This window comes from Haliotis cracherodii, unplaced genomic scaffold (assembly GCF_022045235.1).
Source record: "Haliotis cracherodii isolate W230 unplaced genomic scaffold, xgHalCrac1.p SCAF_20, whole genome shotgun sequence".
In the NCBI taxonomy this organism is placed as follows: Eukaryota; Metazoa; Mollusca; class Gastropoda; order Lepetellida; family Haliotidae; genus Haliotis; species Haliotis cracherodii.
The window spans coordinates 9,530,602-9,546,101 of NW_027266276.1; the positions used below are offsets into that span (position 1 = coordinate 9,530,602).

Sequence of the window (15,500 nt, forward strand, 5' to 3'; positions counted from 1 at the left end):
ATGATAATAACAGATGTTCGCGAAAATGTGAGAATATCCTGCCCCCAACGGCGACAACCGTCACAAACACACGCAAAGGCAAGTCAAGTGTTCTCATGAACAAAGTGTGAATTGCATCGGATATCATTGGTCAAGCCACATCCTCCACATGTCTACCATAATTGACAGTGATCGATATGTATCTCCCCGATGTTTGCTTTCTGAATAAACTAATCATGCAGGTCTGTTATGCAGATATTTATGTAACACAGGGTAATTATCAGCTGGGATAAACCAGTCATATGCTATTACCGCAAAAGTAGGGTCTGCCTTGACAGATTTGTCTGCGTAGCAATCCGTGTAATTTGTCCATGTCTCATTGTAGATCGGATTGACGAACCACTCGCCAGTTTCTGTACACGTCCGCGTGGCACGTCCTGAAAATATAATCCATCCATGACAATGTGTGAATCGTTTTATAGGAAGTTTCAGATAAAATATCCAACATCAATACACAAATAATTCACATGAAATGATATGAATTGAGGTAAAATATCGTACATTGTTTTCCAATTCAACATGATTCACAAAGTGAGTGAGTGAGTTTGATTTGACGCCGCTTTTAGCAATATTCCAGCAATATCACGGCGGGTGACACGATGTCGGGAATAGAACCCGGGTTTTCGGCGTGACGAACGAACGCTTTAACCACTAGGCTACCCGACCGCCCCCGATTCACAAAGAGGTTCTTTGAATCCATCTAAGAGCCTATTTACTAAATTTAAATAAACAATAAAGTTAACATTACCCACACTGCCAGGAACTATGTGTTTTTGTTGGAACAGCATCAATACAGGTTAAATCTGCCAAACCAATCCTACCACTAACATCATTCGGTTCAGTGTGAAGTGGCGGAAGTGCAAAGAGTCACCTCCCCTTGTATTACGAGATCGAAACTCTTTCATCACCTTCAAAGTACATTGTAAACAAGGGGAAACAGGTGTAGTTTACGTTTGATTTGCGTTATTTGCCCTGTTTCGTTAATAATAGACCGCCTCCGTGGTCTAGTGGTAGAGCGTCCGCCCGGAGAGCGGAAGGTCCGGGGTTCGATCAACGGCCGCGTCATACCAAGAGACGCTAAAAGATGGTACTTGTTGTTACCCTGTCTGGCGCTCGGCATTAAGGGGCTAAAAAAAGGACTGGTCGGAGTATACTGTGTCATAGTGGGGTATTCATGTTAAACTGAGGCATGGTATCTCAGTGGGCTAGCACTATAAATCGGCATCAGTCCGGATATAGCACGTCGCTATATAAGTGCAATAATCTTGGACGCGACGTTAAACCCAATTTCACCTCACCTCACGTTAATAATAGGTTTGAAACATTCGGATAAAGGGAGCTCGTGTACTGTTTAATTGAGCATACGCAAGCAAATGAGTAAGAGGTTCTGAAGGAAGAAGCGCAGTTAAATTATATGGTCTCAACAAACGGACAGATATATTTATCACAGAGTAAACAGTTCTTTCCCTCAAAATCTGGGCGTCTCCTCGTCCGGGCGTGTAAACCTCACAAAGAGTCGTTGGTTTCGTTTAAACCAAATAGCCGCATGTAAAATGTCAGGAAGGATACCCGAGCTCGTTCTGAGTACACTAAAGAAGTTAGATCCTTTATCACTCCTCATTATAATACTACAGCAAGATAAACATTTTTATTTGATAATTGGGCACGGGTGGCCCAGTCGTCTAAGGCGCCGCGATTCGCTGTGCAGAGTTGCGCCCCTTAGACACGCCAGAAGCCTATGATTGTGGGTTCGAATATCCCGGTTCGCCCCGATTATGTTTCTAGGTTTGTCAGCGCTATACCCGTGCTCGTGGATTTCACTGAAGTGGTAAACGTCTGAGACCTGCATCACTTCGGGCTTTCCTCCCACATGAAGCTGACACGCCGTGATATAACTGGAATACAGTCAAAAGCGGCGTTAAACCCAACTCACTCACTCACTCACTCTTATTTGATCATATTTCGGAAACACACACACACACATCATCATCATCATCATCATCATCACCTATCTCGATTATACCCATAATGCCCTGCGGGAAAACGGACACGTTGCCGTCTAATACTGATTACATTCACCATACTGCGGCGTTCCTTTGCCGTGGGTTCGAATCCTTCATTTGACCCGCCGGTCTGTTCCCGTGCGCAACGTTTCCACCAAAGTGAAATGTCTCAGACCTACTTTCTCGCCATGATGTACCTCACGTACTGTTTACCGTTACGTCTGAAGTCTGCACTGACTGACCTTGAAGGTTGAATCCGTGTACATATTTTGCACAAGGCTGTTCTACGACGTCCCCTGCCCTGGTCGGGGGCCAACACATCAGGTCATCCCAGGTCCGGTTACATTGCAGACCTGAAACACGTGGAGTCAAGAAACAATTAATAGTCATGTAATGGGTAGAATAAAGGTATTGGACATAATCGGTAATGGGGTTTAACGTCACGTTCGAGGTTATTGCGCTTATGTAGCAGCAACATGTACATATTTGTGTTGCTTCATCTGAGTGAGTGAGTGAGTGAGTGAGTGAGTGAGTGAGTGGGTGTGTGGGTGGGTGTGTGGGTGGGTGGGTGGGTGGGTGAGTGAGTGAGTGAGTGAGTGGGTGGGTGGGTGGCTGGGTGGGTGGGTGGATGAGTGAGTGAGTGAGTGAGTGAGTGAGTGAGTGAGTGAGTGCATGCGTGCGTGCTCGCGTGCGTGTTGCTGCACATGTACATATTTGTGTTGCTTCATCTGAGTGAGTGAGTGAGTGAGTGGGTGGGTGGGTGGGTGGGTGGATGAGTGAGTGAGTGAGTGCGTGCGTGCGTGCGTGCGTGCGTGCGTGCGTGCGTGCGTGCGTGCGTGCGTGTGTTTGTGCTTGCTTGTACTTGTCCGGGCTTCTGCCGGTTATATGATAAACAGAGGTAGATTTACAGTGTCATCAGAAAAGAAGCCCTTTAGCCGAATAGAAAGAACGCCTGTGTGTCAAGAGGTGGTTTGAGGGAGCAGGAAGAAGTTGCTTGAAGAAGGACTCATTTCTTCCGCACAAGGTGTTGCTTTGGTTGGAAAACGGTTATTCTAGACCTAGTATCCAAGATACCAATTATTTGTGACATTACCTGTTAGCGTTGATTTCTCGTACAAGGTTTGACGAAGACATTTGACATGAGCAAGCGTGATTTGTCGATGCTGCTCTTCAGGGCCAATAATTACCCGGTTCTGAAAACAGAAATATCACAATGTAAGTGAGTGGCATTATTTCCTCCTGGTGGTCTTGTTTTTGTGGTCTAATGGATAGAGCGTCTGTCAAACGGTCGGAGGTTCGATCCTGTTCATTGAAAAAACGTAAAAAAAAATGTTACTTGTTGTTACCCTGCCTGAAACTCGACATTAAGAGGATAAGGAAGGACTGGTTGGTTCAGAGTTAGGATATTGTGTATGAGTGGGGTACTGTTGCACTGTTGCACTGTATCACTTGTTTGCACTATAAAAACAAGCATCTGGACACACACACGTACCACGCATACACACACATCCCACACACACGCACGTGATTTCATTTTGCTGTATAATTGCAATAATTTTGAACGCGACGTTCAGCTCCGATTCACCTCATCTTACATCAGTCGACTTTGTGTTGTTGTTTTTCAGAATAACGATTTTGTTGTCAACGTTTCTCACATGAGTGAGTGAGTGAGTTTGGTTTAACGCCGCTTTTAACAGTATTCCAGTCATATCACGGCGTGTCAGCTTAATGTGAGAGGAAAGCCCGAAGTGATGCAGGTCTCAGACGTTTACCACTTCGGTGAAACCCACGAGCACGGGCATGGTGCTGACAAACCTAGAAACATAATCGGGGTGAACAGGGATTCGAACCCACAATCATAGGTTTCTGGCGTGCCTAAGGGACGCCACTCTGCACAGCGAATCGCGGCGCCTTAGACAACTGGGCCACCCGTGTCCCCTTTCTCACATGAACAATTCAAATTCAAAGCATCAAATAGGAACAGTTAGAAGTGTTTACATTCAGTACGATGTTTAAGACTTAAGAAATTATTCTTCTGTACAAATATTTATTTCGTATGGTCTTAATATTGAACTTTGTTTGAAATAACGCCTTTTATTAGTCATACAGAAGTGAATATTATTTGATAACTTGCCCAATTGTCAATATACCTATTTTTGAAATAAACAGTTATATAAACTCCAATAAACACGATCCTACGCGAAACAGCCAGAGAGAGGCTACGTGACTATTCCTGCCAATTAAACTAATCACGTGTTCCCGTCATTCGCGTTAGAAGGCATTCACAATGGAAGAAAAATGCATACATAATAAGTAATCAGTCAGTGAGTGAGTTTGGTTTAACGCCGCTTTCAACAGTATTCCAGTTATATCACGGCGTGTCAGCTTCATGTGGGAGGAAAGCCCGAAGTGATGCAGGTCTCGGATCGGACGTTCACCGGTAATAAGCGCCAGGATATACTGGTTTTAAGTGACCATCACATTTCGTCTCAATAACTCTTTTAAAAGCATCTCCCCGGCGTTCCACCCACGTTATCATAAAAATCAATAGCCTCTCGATTTCACTAATGAGTAGGGGGCAGGTAGCACTTGACGGGAATAGTGAAACTCTACCTAATTAAGTTCTAGTGTGGGATTGTCGAGAGCACTCATATTCCGCTGAGTACGTATCTTATCACCATGCGGAAAGTATTTTCGTATTTTTATATATATTTCTACGTTTTCAAGTATTATTCATTTACAATACGTTTAGTGTTATTAAGAATTGACTTTCACTTTGTGTGAGTTCTGACACAAAGTGAAAGTCAATTCTTATAAGTTTTTCCTATCACTGTTTTACACCTCGAGGGATGTATTACAGAAATGAATTTAGTACGTGTGACTCCATGTTTCCACCGACAGCCTAACAACAAACAATTGTAGCGCGGAAGAAAATAGTTCATTAAAACATGAGCGTATGTATGTTCTTGTTGCTTTGGGGGTGGTCGGGGGTAGCCTAGTGATTAAGCCCATTTCTGGTGTCCCCCGCCGTGATATTGCTGGAATATTGTTAAAAGCGGCGTAAAACCATACTCACTCACTCACTCTTGTTGCCCTGCAGGAGCATCTTTTGTAGGTCAGTTACAACAAATAGATTTTAAAAATATCATCATTAGATATAATGAGTCAGTGAGTTGGGTTTAACGCCGCTTTTAACAGTATTCCAGTCATATCGTGGCGTGTCAGCTTCATGTGGGAGGAAAGCCCGAAGTGATGCAGGTCTCAGACATTTACATCTTCGGTGAAACCCACGAGCGAGGGTATAGTGCAGACAAACCTAGAAAAATAATCGGGGCGAACTGGGATTCGAACCCACAATCATAGGTTTCTGGCGTGCCCAAGGGACGCAACTCTGCACAGCGAATCGCGGCGCCTTAGACGACTGGGCCACCCGTGCCCCCTTTTTAGATATAAACGGTCTCTTATGAAGTACCTCAGTAAATGAGTCACAGAAACAGCGCGTAGTAATACATTCACATCAACTATTGAAAGTCAAAATGGCGGACACGCTAAACGTGACTTGAGAGATTTCCGAAGTGGTCCATGAACCTGTGGCGATTACAAGTGTCAGTCATCATTGATTAATTGGCCTATCAGTGAAAGGTGATAATAAAGATGTGACAAATAGATACTAAGATAAATTTATAGATTGCTCTAGACTGTCATTTGTCAGTCTAGACACGAATTGAGACCATAGTTTGGATGTGCATTTCTTCGCTTGGGTCACAAGGGTGGGTCATGGCGATGATTCTTTAGAACGGGCATTCAGTCAAATTCTCTGACTTATCCGGAGAATGTTGAAACGCTGAGTTCAAGATTAAATGGACGAAATAATCAGAAACAGCGCTTTTGTATACAGTAAACAAACGGTTATAACGAACTCAAAGGGACTACTACTTTAGTTCGTTATAACCGTAGTTCGTTATAAGCATATATACAACATAACTACAGCAAATTGTCGGGACCAAAAAAGTAGTTCGTTATATCCGTCAATTCGTTATAAGCGGGTTCGTTATAACCGTAGTTTACTGTATATTCGTGCTAGGGAATGTCCAGGGGTTTCTCCAGGAAAGTGGAAGTAGTCCCTCAGTGTCATTTCAAGACAGTCTCGTGGCATACGCTTTTGAACGTCCAATAGAAATGCTGCATATCGTGTAAACTTCACTTTAAAAAATATCATAAGAAAAAAGCGGAGGAAATTGTGTTTGCTGTTTTAGGCCACTCAGAAACATTCCATTTCTATGAAGGCAGCTTGATAATGGACTCTGGACATGCCAATCCAGTTATTGATATTATGAACAGAACAGGACAGAACAGAACAGATATTTATTCATGAAAAAGACTTCTGCCCCTCGTCTAGCAGATACAACAAAAGTATATATTGACAATGGAGGTAGGACACGATTTCATATTTACTGTAAACAGGATTTAATATATTTAGAAATGTATAACAGTTGTGTTTTACAACTTGTTTGTAGCAGGCTAAATAGTTTTAATAAGGATGGCTTCCTCAATAATATTTATGCATATATAATACTCTGTTATCTTCATATTTGAGACATATTAACAGAAAATGATACTCATCTTCAAGTACGTTGACACTTCTAGCTTGACAATAATCACAGTATCTAAGAGCTTTGATAATGTTGTGATAGCGTCCATCTTCTATTTTTAACTTGTGACTCGATATGCTAATCATTGTTACATATTTCCTTAGACCACGTGGTAAAATATTGAGATATAATTCATGTCGTTATGAGAGACGATCCACGCCGAGAAGGTTAACACGCAATCAACCAAGTCACCGAGCCAGACCACCCGATCCATCTGGTCGCTTCTTGCGACCACCGAAGCTGCTCAACGTTGTCGGACATAAACGACAACCAGAGCAAGCATAGCAGCTTCACAGATTTTAATACCTTAGGGCATACTTTTTCACACATGCTTGACCAAAATTGAATTTGAAAAACGGAAACAGAGTAAAACAGACGATAATAAAAGACAAGCGAAATCGTCCCCCAAACGAAAAATTCCGCCGTTGTGGGTACTCTCCTTATTGGGGTCTAAACAGGTCCCGGTGTGCAACTTAGAGCAACCATGACGTTCGAACCGACGCCAGACTGACTGCTTCTTTCTCGTATTTTGTAATACACAAGATCCGTGAAGATCCGGGTTAGAAAAGGTCTTCAGCAACCCATGCCGTAAGAGGCGACTATGCTTGTCGTAAGAGGCGACTAACGGGATCGGGTGGTCAGGCTCGCTGACTTGGTTGATGCATGTCACCGTATCCCAATTGCATGGATAGACGCTCATAATGTCAGTCACTGGATTGTCTGGTCCAGACTCGATTATTTACAGACCGCCGTCATATAGCTCGAATCTTGCCTAGTGCGCCGTTAAACAACAAACAAAACAAACATTAGTAACAACAATGAAGATGCCTTCAGTTGTTTCCTCAAGGGAGTAATTTCGAATAGGTCCGAGGGCAGCTGGTGTTTTATCACACAAAAGGAATGTTAGTGATAAAGCGCGAGTTACCGATTGTCAATTATAATCTTAATTGTTCTCTATATTAAGATCAAGGGTCGTTTTACACATTCAACAATCTATGCAATGTTGATATTTATGTAGGATTATCTGAAATAGCAGTAAAGGTATATGTATAAAGGCTAAGAATAAAGAGGAAGATAAGCGTGATCACGCTTTAGGTCACGCCACTACATCGGTTTGCGTTTACTATTATGAAGCATGTGATTTCATCATTTTCACGTGGACATTTATAAACTTTATACGAATATTATGAATATTATTTTACGTCGCGTCCAATTATTGCACTTATATAGCGAGGTGGTAAATTAATAAGTAGCAATTGTTCATAAATCTGCATAATCTCCTAAAGTATGATAGGAATAATTATTACCTTTAACTTTGCCCGTTAAACCTTTTGTTAATTAGTTTTGACAGGTTAAAAAGGTGTGTTACATGTTCCTTTACTGTACAAATTATACAAGTACAACTTATACAAGACTTACAACTTATAAAAGACTTACAATGATGCAAGTAAAACTAATAAAAGTTTTCAGTTTTTCTACCATATTTATAATATCCTGTTGTATTTCGTACGCTTAATAATCCTAGAATCATTATAAATCTAACTCATACAACCTTAGCAATCTTGTGTAACGTACGCTTTCAATCTGTTCAATCTTGGCATTGATGTACATATCAAAAGTAAAGAAAAGTACTTTATTGAATGCTATCAATGAATGCCTGAATTACAACTAACACACTTGGATGCGGATGTTGATGATATGGAGAATCTCATCCGAGTGTCTTTTGATATCAAATATATCAACACAAGTTGATAAAAGTGGAAAAATTCCGAGGCTTGCCGACATCAACGAGTGTTGATATATTTGATATCAAAAGACACGAGGGTGAGATTTTATTTATCATCCAATATCATTCTTCCAACTTTTTCAATTTGTAGACAGTAATAAGCAGTGTCTTAAGTGTAATATGTACTGCTAACGGCTTCAGTAGCAGAGCCATGAGTTATGTCATTTGATTGTGACGTCATGGTAACCAGTGATCTCACCCAAGCGATATCTCCTGTGGGAGACAGTTTTGGATGATAAAAATTATTTACAACCAAGGCTCTAATTTGAAACATTGCAGGCGTACATGTTATCCAGTCGAGTTTCGTCAAGTGTGTGTGCAAGAATCTTATGAGAATTCCAGATTCGCACTAATTATGGCTCTTGGTTTGTCAGCATCAGTCCCTTGTAGGTTTTAAAAAATGGCAATCGTCGAAGACACATTCACTAAATTAAACTTGGCATAAGATGTGAATCTTAAAAAACACACTCACGCCTTCCAGCCTTATATACTGAATTAACTCAACACGGTAATGAGTGAATAACCTCGTTTGGGTGGAATAGCGGAAAAATAAACACAGAGGGCCTGTCCCTACAATAAGCTTATGGACAATCAAATAGACAAAAATGCGTGAAACTAGTCTTATAGACTAAAGACTCAGTAGCTTTGACTGGGTAAGGAAATCCTAATCTTCCTAACAATACAAGGTACTTGACCAAAAGAGTAACTTGACTCCCAACCGTAAATAGGTACTTGCGCTAAACAAGACAATCACTGGAAAGTAGGTTATCAACGGATTACTAGGAAAAAAACAGAGTATGCAAAACCCTAACTATCAAGTTCAGCTCAATACAACCAGAATAAGTAAATTCTAGATTAAAACTGCCCTGTAATTGCTTACGAACGAGTTTCGAATACCCACCAAGTAGCATGACGACCTGTAAACGGTCAAGCGATCCCTATAAAAACACATGAATCCCCAATGGTTATATACGTGTGCGCGGACCTCGGAGAGAACAACCTGTCCTGGTCAGCCATGGGAATGCTGTATCCTGGCGAGGAGACCAAGGTGTTTTACTTACAGAGGGAAAACCCGATTAGCCAACTAACTACTTAACCAATACGGTAGATATGGGCACCAAGCTAAAGCGATGAACATTTATAAGCTATCCAGCGATACCACTAAAGATATACAACCAGCTATGTACAGTTACTGAGGTGGCCAAAATGACCATATATACATGAGAGATATCTTCAAGTATGAGATAATAGCGTTACTGCGTGAAAACGTACTAAAATTTTTTCCATACATGAATAAGGTAGCAAAGGTATATGAGATAACATATATCAAATCAATAAATGATAAAGGTATGCGATTAAACCCCTAGAGAATAAATTTACAGGTCACAAATTCTCTAATAATGAATGCAAAGACATTGGACAACGACGACCGCCGGACTTTGCCGATTGGTGACGGAAGCCGGAAAATTAAAGAGGGAAGCGGTGTTACGACCCGGTGACATGGAAACTGAAAACTGAAATCGCTTCAGTTTCAAAGTCGATTGTGTAAATAAAGATTGTCTGAGAGTTATAAACTTAAGTTATATCATGTGTTAATTTTTTTTAAACTTGAAGAGTTTAGATCTCTAACAATAATGGAAAAATATTAGAGGAGCGAAGAAAATCAGGACCCCGCAATTTTTTTGGTGGGTTGGTTTTATCGCCGCTTTTAACAGTATTCCAGTCATATCACGGCGTGTCAGCTTAATGTGGGAGGAAAGCCCGAAGTGATGCAAGTCTAAGACGTTTACCACTTTGGTGAAATCCACGAGCACGGGTATGGTGCTGAAAAACTTAGAAACATAATCGGAGCGAACCGGGATTCGAACCCATAATCATAGGTTTCTGGCTTGCCCAAGGGACGCAACTCTGCACAGCGAATTGCGGCGGAATTACATAGAAGATACAGAGAGGTATGTATGTTATCTAACAAGGTCAACTAATGGAGGTAAATAGGAGATATATAAAGGTATATTTGTGTTACTCGTCGATTTAAATTTAATAGGAGATACAAATATTAGGATTTGTATTATAATATCATATAACAATGTCAACTATTTGAATTAAATAGCAGATGTATTAAGGTGTGTATTCATATAAAAATGTCAACTATTTGAATTAAATAGCAGATGTATTAAGGTGTGTATTCATAAAAAAATGTCAACCATTTAAATTAAATAGATGTATATAACAATGTCAACTATTTGAATTAAATAGCAGATGTATTAAGGTTTGTATGTCATATAACAATGTCAACTATTTGAATTAAATAACAGATGTATTAAGGTCTGTATGTCATATAACAATGTCAACTATTACATAGGAAATATAGAAAGGTACATGTAAATATGTTATTCAACAATGTCACCAATAATTGAATTACATAGAAGACGCATATAGCCATATATTTTATCTAACAAGGCCGCCTTTTTAAAATTAGATGGTGGATATATAATGGAATACATTTTATCTAACAAGAACGCGAGTTTGAATTCCATAGTCGATAACAGAGCTCGAGAATCCAGTGTTCAGAGCTCCAGATAACTTTTTGAGCAATTGAGTTTTTACTCGAAGGTCTCTCTCTATTCTAATTGGGTTATTACAGTTTTCATTGGGTAACCAATATTTTGTCACTCATCTATTCATCACTCTATTGTTTTTCTCCCAAAACGAGTAAGCATTTTGAGATTTAAAAACTTAAAATAATGTTTGAGATTTATATAACGGTTCTAAATATATGCTTGACACGGAAAGAAAATTACCTGGTAATTGTGTTTCGCAAATTAACTCTTCTGTAAGATTCATTGGGTATTTACGTGTGCTGTTTTCAAACAATTGAGTTTTTTTATTTAAGGCATGCGTTTCTGTACGCAAGTTAATTGAAAGTTTTGGGTTTTGAATAGTTTTGGGTGTATTTTACGCAAATGCGCGGCTTATCTGTAGCTCTGACAGTGTTTTTTAATGTGAAAAATATCAACAATGTTGTATTTTTGAGGTATTTGACGGGTCTGTAGCGACGTAAAACGAATTCGTTCACACAAATATGTACCTTCTCAGTACATACCCTAGGAGACATAGTAGTTCAATGGCAGGAAATGGCATCCTGAAAACCTCTCAAATCACCCTTTTCGGTACAAATTAGCATTACTTAGATTCAGTGTTTTGATAAGAGCAACATATGCAATTGTTGAAAAATATAAAATTGTTGAAATGGACGAAGTCAACTTTCCTTTGAATTGAACACATCTGATATCCTTTTTAAATCGTTGTAATATGTGAGTGAGTGAGTGAGTTGGGTTTAACGCCGCTTTTAACAATATTCCCGTTATATCGCGGCGTGTCAGCTTCATGTGTGGGGAAAGCCCGAAGTGATGCTGGTCTAAGACGTTTACCACTTCGGTGAAACCCACGAGCACGGGCATGGTGCTGACAAACCTAGAAACATAATCGGGGCGAACCGGGATTCGAACCCACAATCATAGGTTTCTGGCGTGCCCAAGGGACGCAACTCTGCACAGCGAATCGCGGCGCCTTAGACGACTGGGCCACCCGTGCCCCCTGTAATATGTATTCCGGGGATAGTATTACATATTATTACGCTTGTAAACATCAAGAAACCTAACACTGATATAAGATTAGAAAACGAGGACCCTTTTCGTTATGGCCTAATGTAGCCAGGGGTTGAGACATGACTTACAGCATGGCGTATGTCCTAGGAAACGCAAGCATTAAGAATGTTGAAAGTGTCCACCTACCGGTTCACCTTGGTAAAGGCGCTCAAGCACCTCCATCAGAGAGTTACTGTTATTCATCCATGTGTCCTACCAGCACCTGTCAACAGAAGACGTCCTGGGTAAAGGATCTGACATTGACATATGTAGGTATCCTGGAACAGACAGTCCATTGATCTTCCTGTGTTTGCTGATAACGACAAATGTTCCGAAGCCATTAGTGTTGAAACGCAGCTACACAGATGAAAAAAAATACCCTCAATCAGGGCATTTGGGCGGTGATGTTTAGCCCTGGTTTAGGATAAATGATGTGAATACTTGCTTAAGGTATTCCTTACGTGTGCGGGGTAAGACGTTAAAGGTTTAGTGATTGTTTGGTAAATTGATGGAGTTTCATAATAACATATTTACACTGACTAATGCATCACTGAACTGCGATTTAACTTCTCGCAGGATTCCGGTAGGATGAAAGCACGTCAGCCCCCGTAGCATCAAATGTCACAAAAAAATCAATTTCATACGTTTTCTATTCCAAATCGGATTGAAAAAAACAATATATAATTACAAAAAGGTGTGCATCTACTTATGCTTGTGTCTCCGTTAAGGTTTGCACGGACATTATATTTGATCATGAAACTTTAAAATTGCAAGACTGTTCCAATTCACGGTGGGTCGCAAAACTAAAAAAATCCTTTGATAAAATCACGGCGTGTTAACGTCTGGGTTCTAACTGCATCACTATTGTACAATAACACCACCTTGTGTTATAGATGCTATCTGATTAAACCTGGTATGTTCATCCAATACATGTTCAAATGAGTGAGTGAGTGAGTTTAATTTTCCGCCGCTTTTAACCAGCAAGATCACGGCGGGGAACACCAGAAATGGGCTTCACACATTGTACCCTTGTCGGGAATCTAACCCGGGTCTTCTGCATGACGAGCGAACGCTTTAACCACTAGATTACCCAACCGCCCCTGTTCAAATGAGGTCGACCCTTGAAGTTCAAGGTTAGAATTGGTCTTCATACACAAACACAAACATAAACCCAAACGTAAACATTAACACAGACATAAACATAAACAAACACAACACAACACACACAGCCACACACGCATGCAAACATAAACATCCACACATAAACACATACATATATAAACACAAACAAACATAGGCACACACAGTCATACAAACATAAACACAGAGACATACATACACACACAAAGACACACATACACACACATGAACACACACAAATTTTTACTACAAGTCCCCTAGACTCGAAAGTAGATGGCCACAGGTACATCTATGCAATTTAACCCTATAAGTTCAGGTAGAGGTAAATCGATCTGTTTCTCGAGGCTTTGCAGCAAATCATAAGGGAAATCGTGAAAATGGATAGTCTCACTATCTTTATCACTGTATTCACGTGCGGTTTCTCTAGTTACTTTAGTGAATGAAAATACGTCGATTATTTTTAAAATGTCATTGTTTGATACTTCTGGTGTCCCTCGCCGTGGAATATTGCTGGAATATTGATAAAAGCGGCGTAAAACCATACTAACTAAGAGTGAGTGAGTGTGTGAGTTGGGTTTGACGCTGCTTTGAACATCATTCCAGTTATATCACGGCGTGTCAGCTTCATGTGGGAGGGAAGCCCGAAGTAATGCAGGTCATTGTTTGATAAAGCGAGTGCTACCCTTGAGTGTTTCCATATCGTAAATATCACATATGGGGAATAAAATATGCATTGTGCTCGTAAAAAGTCTCGCACTTTACAAATTGTATTCCCGGTTTTTAGTATACGGAAGCACACTCAGCTGGTAAACTCTGTGCGTAGAAGGCCCACGAAAATCATGACTCAAAACTCGTTTCATTTTGCTGAGGGACACAATCTAGTGACCCTTTTCAGTGAGAAGTACATATATGATCCCATGGAATTTAACTAAGAGTGGCGGTCGGGTAGCCTAGTGGTTAAAGCGTTCGCTCATCACGCCGAAGACCCGGGCTCGATTCCCGACATGGGTACAATGTGTGAAGCCCATTACTGGTGTCCTCCGCCGTGATATTGCTGGAATATTGCTAAAAGCGGCGTAAAACCATACTCACTAACTAAGCGTGAGTGAGTGTGTGAGTTGGGTTTGACGCCGCTTTGAACATTATTCCAGCTATATCACCGCGTGTCAGCTTGATGTGGGAGGAAAGCCCGAAGTAATGCAGCTCTCGGACATTTACTACTTCGGTGAAACCCACAAGCATTGGTATGGTAGTGACAAATTTAAACCAAGAAACATAATCTGGGTGAACCGGGATTCGAACCCACAATCATAGGTTTCTGTCGAGCCCAAGGGACGGAACTCTTCACAGCGAATCACGGCACCTTGAATAACTAGACCGTGATATAACAAAAATGTTGTTCAAGCAGGCATACAAGTTGAATGTACCAAACAACACAAAGTGTCTTACCATAATATTCAGCGTCCCTGTACAGCACTGTAAAACCCATGCGAAGGTTCTATAGTTACGTGTAGCTCTTAGTGTAGTGCCAGCCTCCGTACTAATATCCAGCCCCCCTGGATTTCAATATACGGTCAATCAGAACATATATGTTATATCATTAACGACGACGGAACTACATCAAATCCCACATCGTCCTTCCCCCGTATCATATCCACCCCCGGCAGTGCTGTCACATAAGGCTATCACAGTGTATATCGTAGATATAGCTGATCGATAATGGCAACCACTGAAGCAGCAATCATGTGTTTTCGGGAACATAAAACCTGTTTGCTCTGTATTTAAATTCGGTAAATGGATTTTGTCAGCTCATTTAAAGAGACCTGTGTCTTGTGTTATATCTGTCAGACCAAACGGAGAATTGGCTAATTTCAAAATATTAAATAAAAAATGTAATGTGCCTGGAACATTTGATATCGTACATCCGCCTATAAAGTAACATACGGATTCGATAACTTGTTGTCGAATTAAAATATAGAGTAATTGTTTTTTCAAGTCTGTCAAAAGGAAAGAGTCCAACCAAACGGGATTTGGTTCAAGTTATAGGTATCACTCAACGATCTAGCATTGCAGTGTCCAACAGCAATCCTGACAGTGAGTCGTTGCGCAAAAGAACGCCAGTACAAAGATCCGGGGTGGAATAGGTCTTCAGCAACCCATGCTTGCCGTAACAGGCGACTATGCTTGTCGTAAGAGACGACTAACGGGATTGGGTGGTCAGGCTCGCTGACTT

General features: G+C 40.7%; 1 protein-coding gene across 1 annotated transcript in view; it reads right to left on the reverse strand.

Moving 5' to 3' along the window:
* LOC139470218 (secretin receptor-like) overlaps positions 1-15,500 on the reverse strand; it is an 86,950-nt gene that overhangs the window by 31,123 nt on the left and 40,327 nt on the right. The window contains exons 2-5 of the mRNA XM_071252536.1: positions 12,275-12,350; positions 3,136-3,235; positions 2,285-2,395; positions 292-416 (exon numbers count right to left, since the gene is read on the reverse strand). Coding sequence (XP_071108637.1) covers positions 292-416; positions 2,285-2,395; positions 3,136-3,235; positions 12,275-12,331 — 393 coding nt within the window. The 5' untranslated portion in view covers positions 12,332-12,350. The remainder of the gene's footprint in view (positions 1-291; positions 417-2,284; positions 2,396-3,135; positions 3,236-12,274; positions 12,351-15,500) is intronic.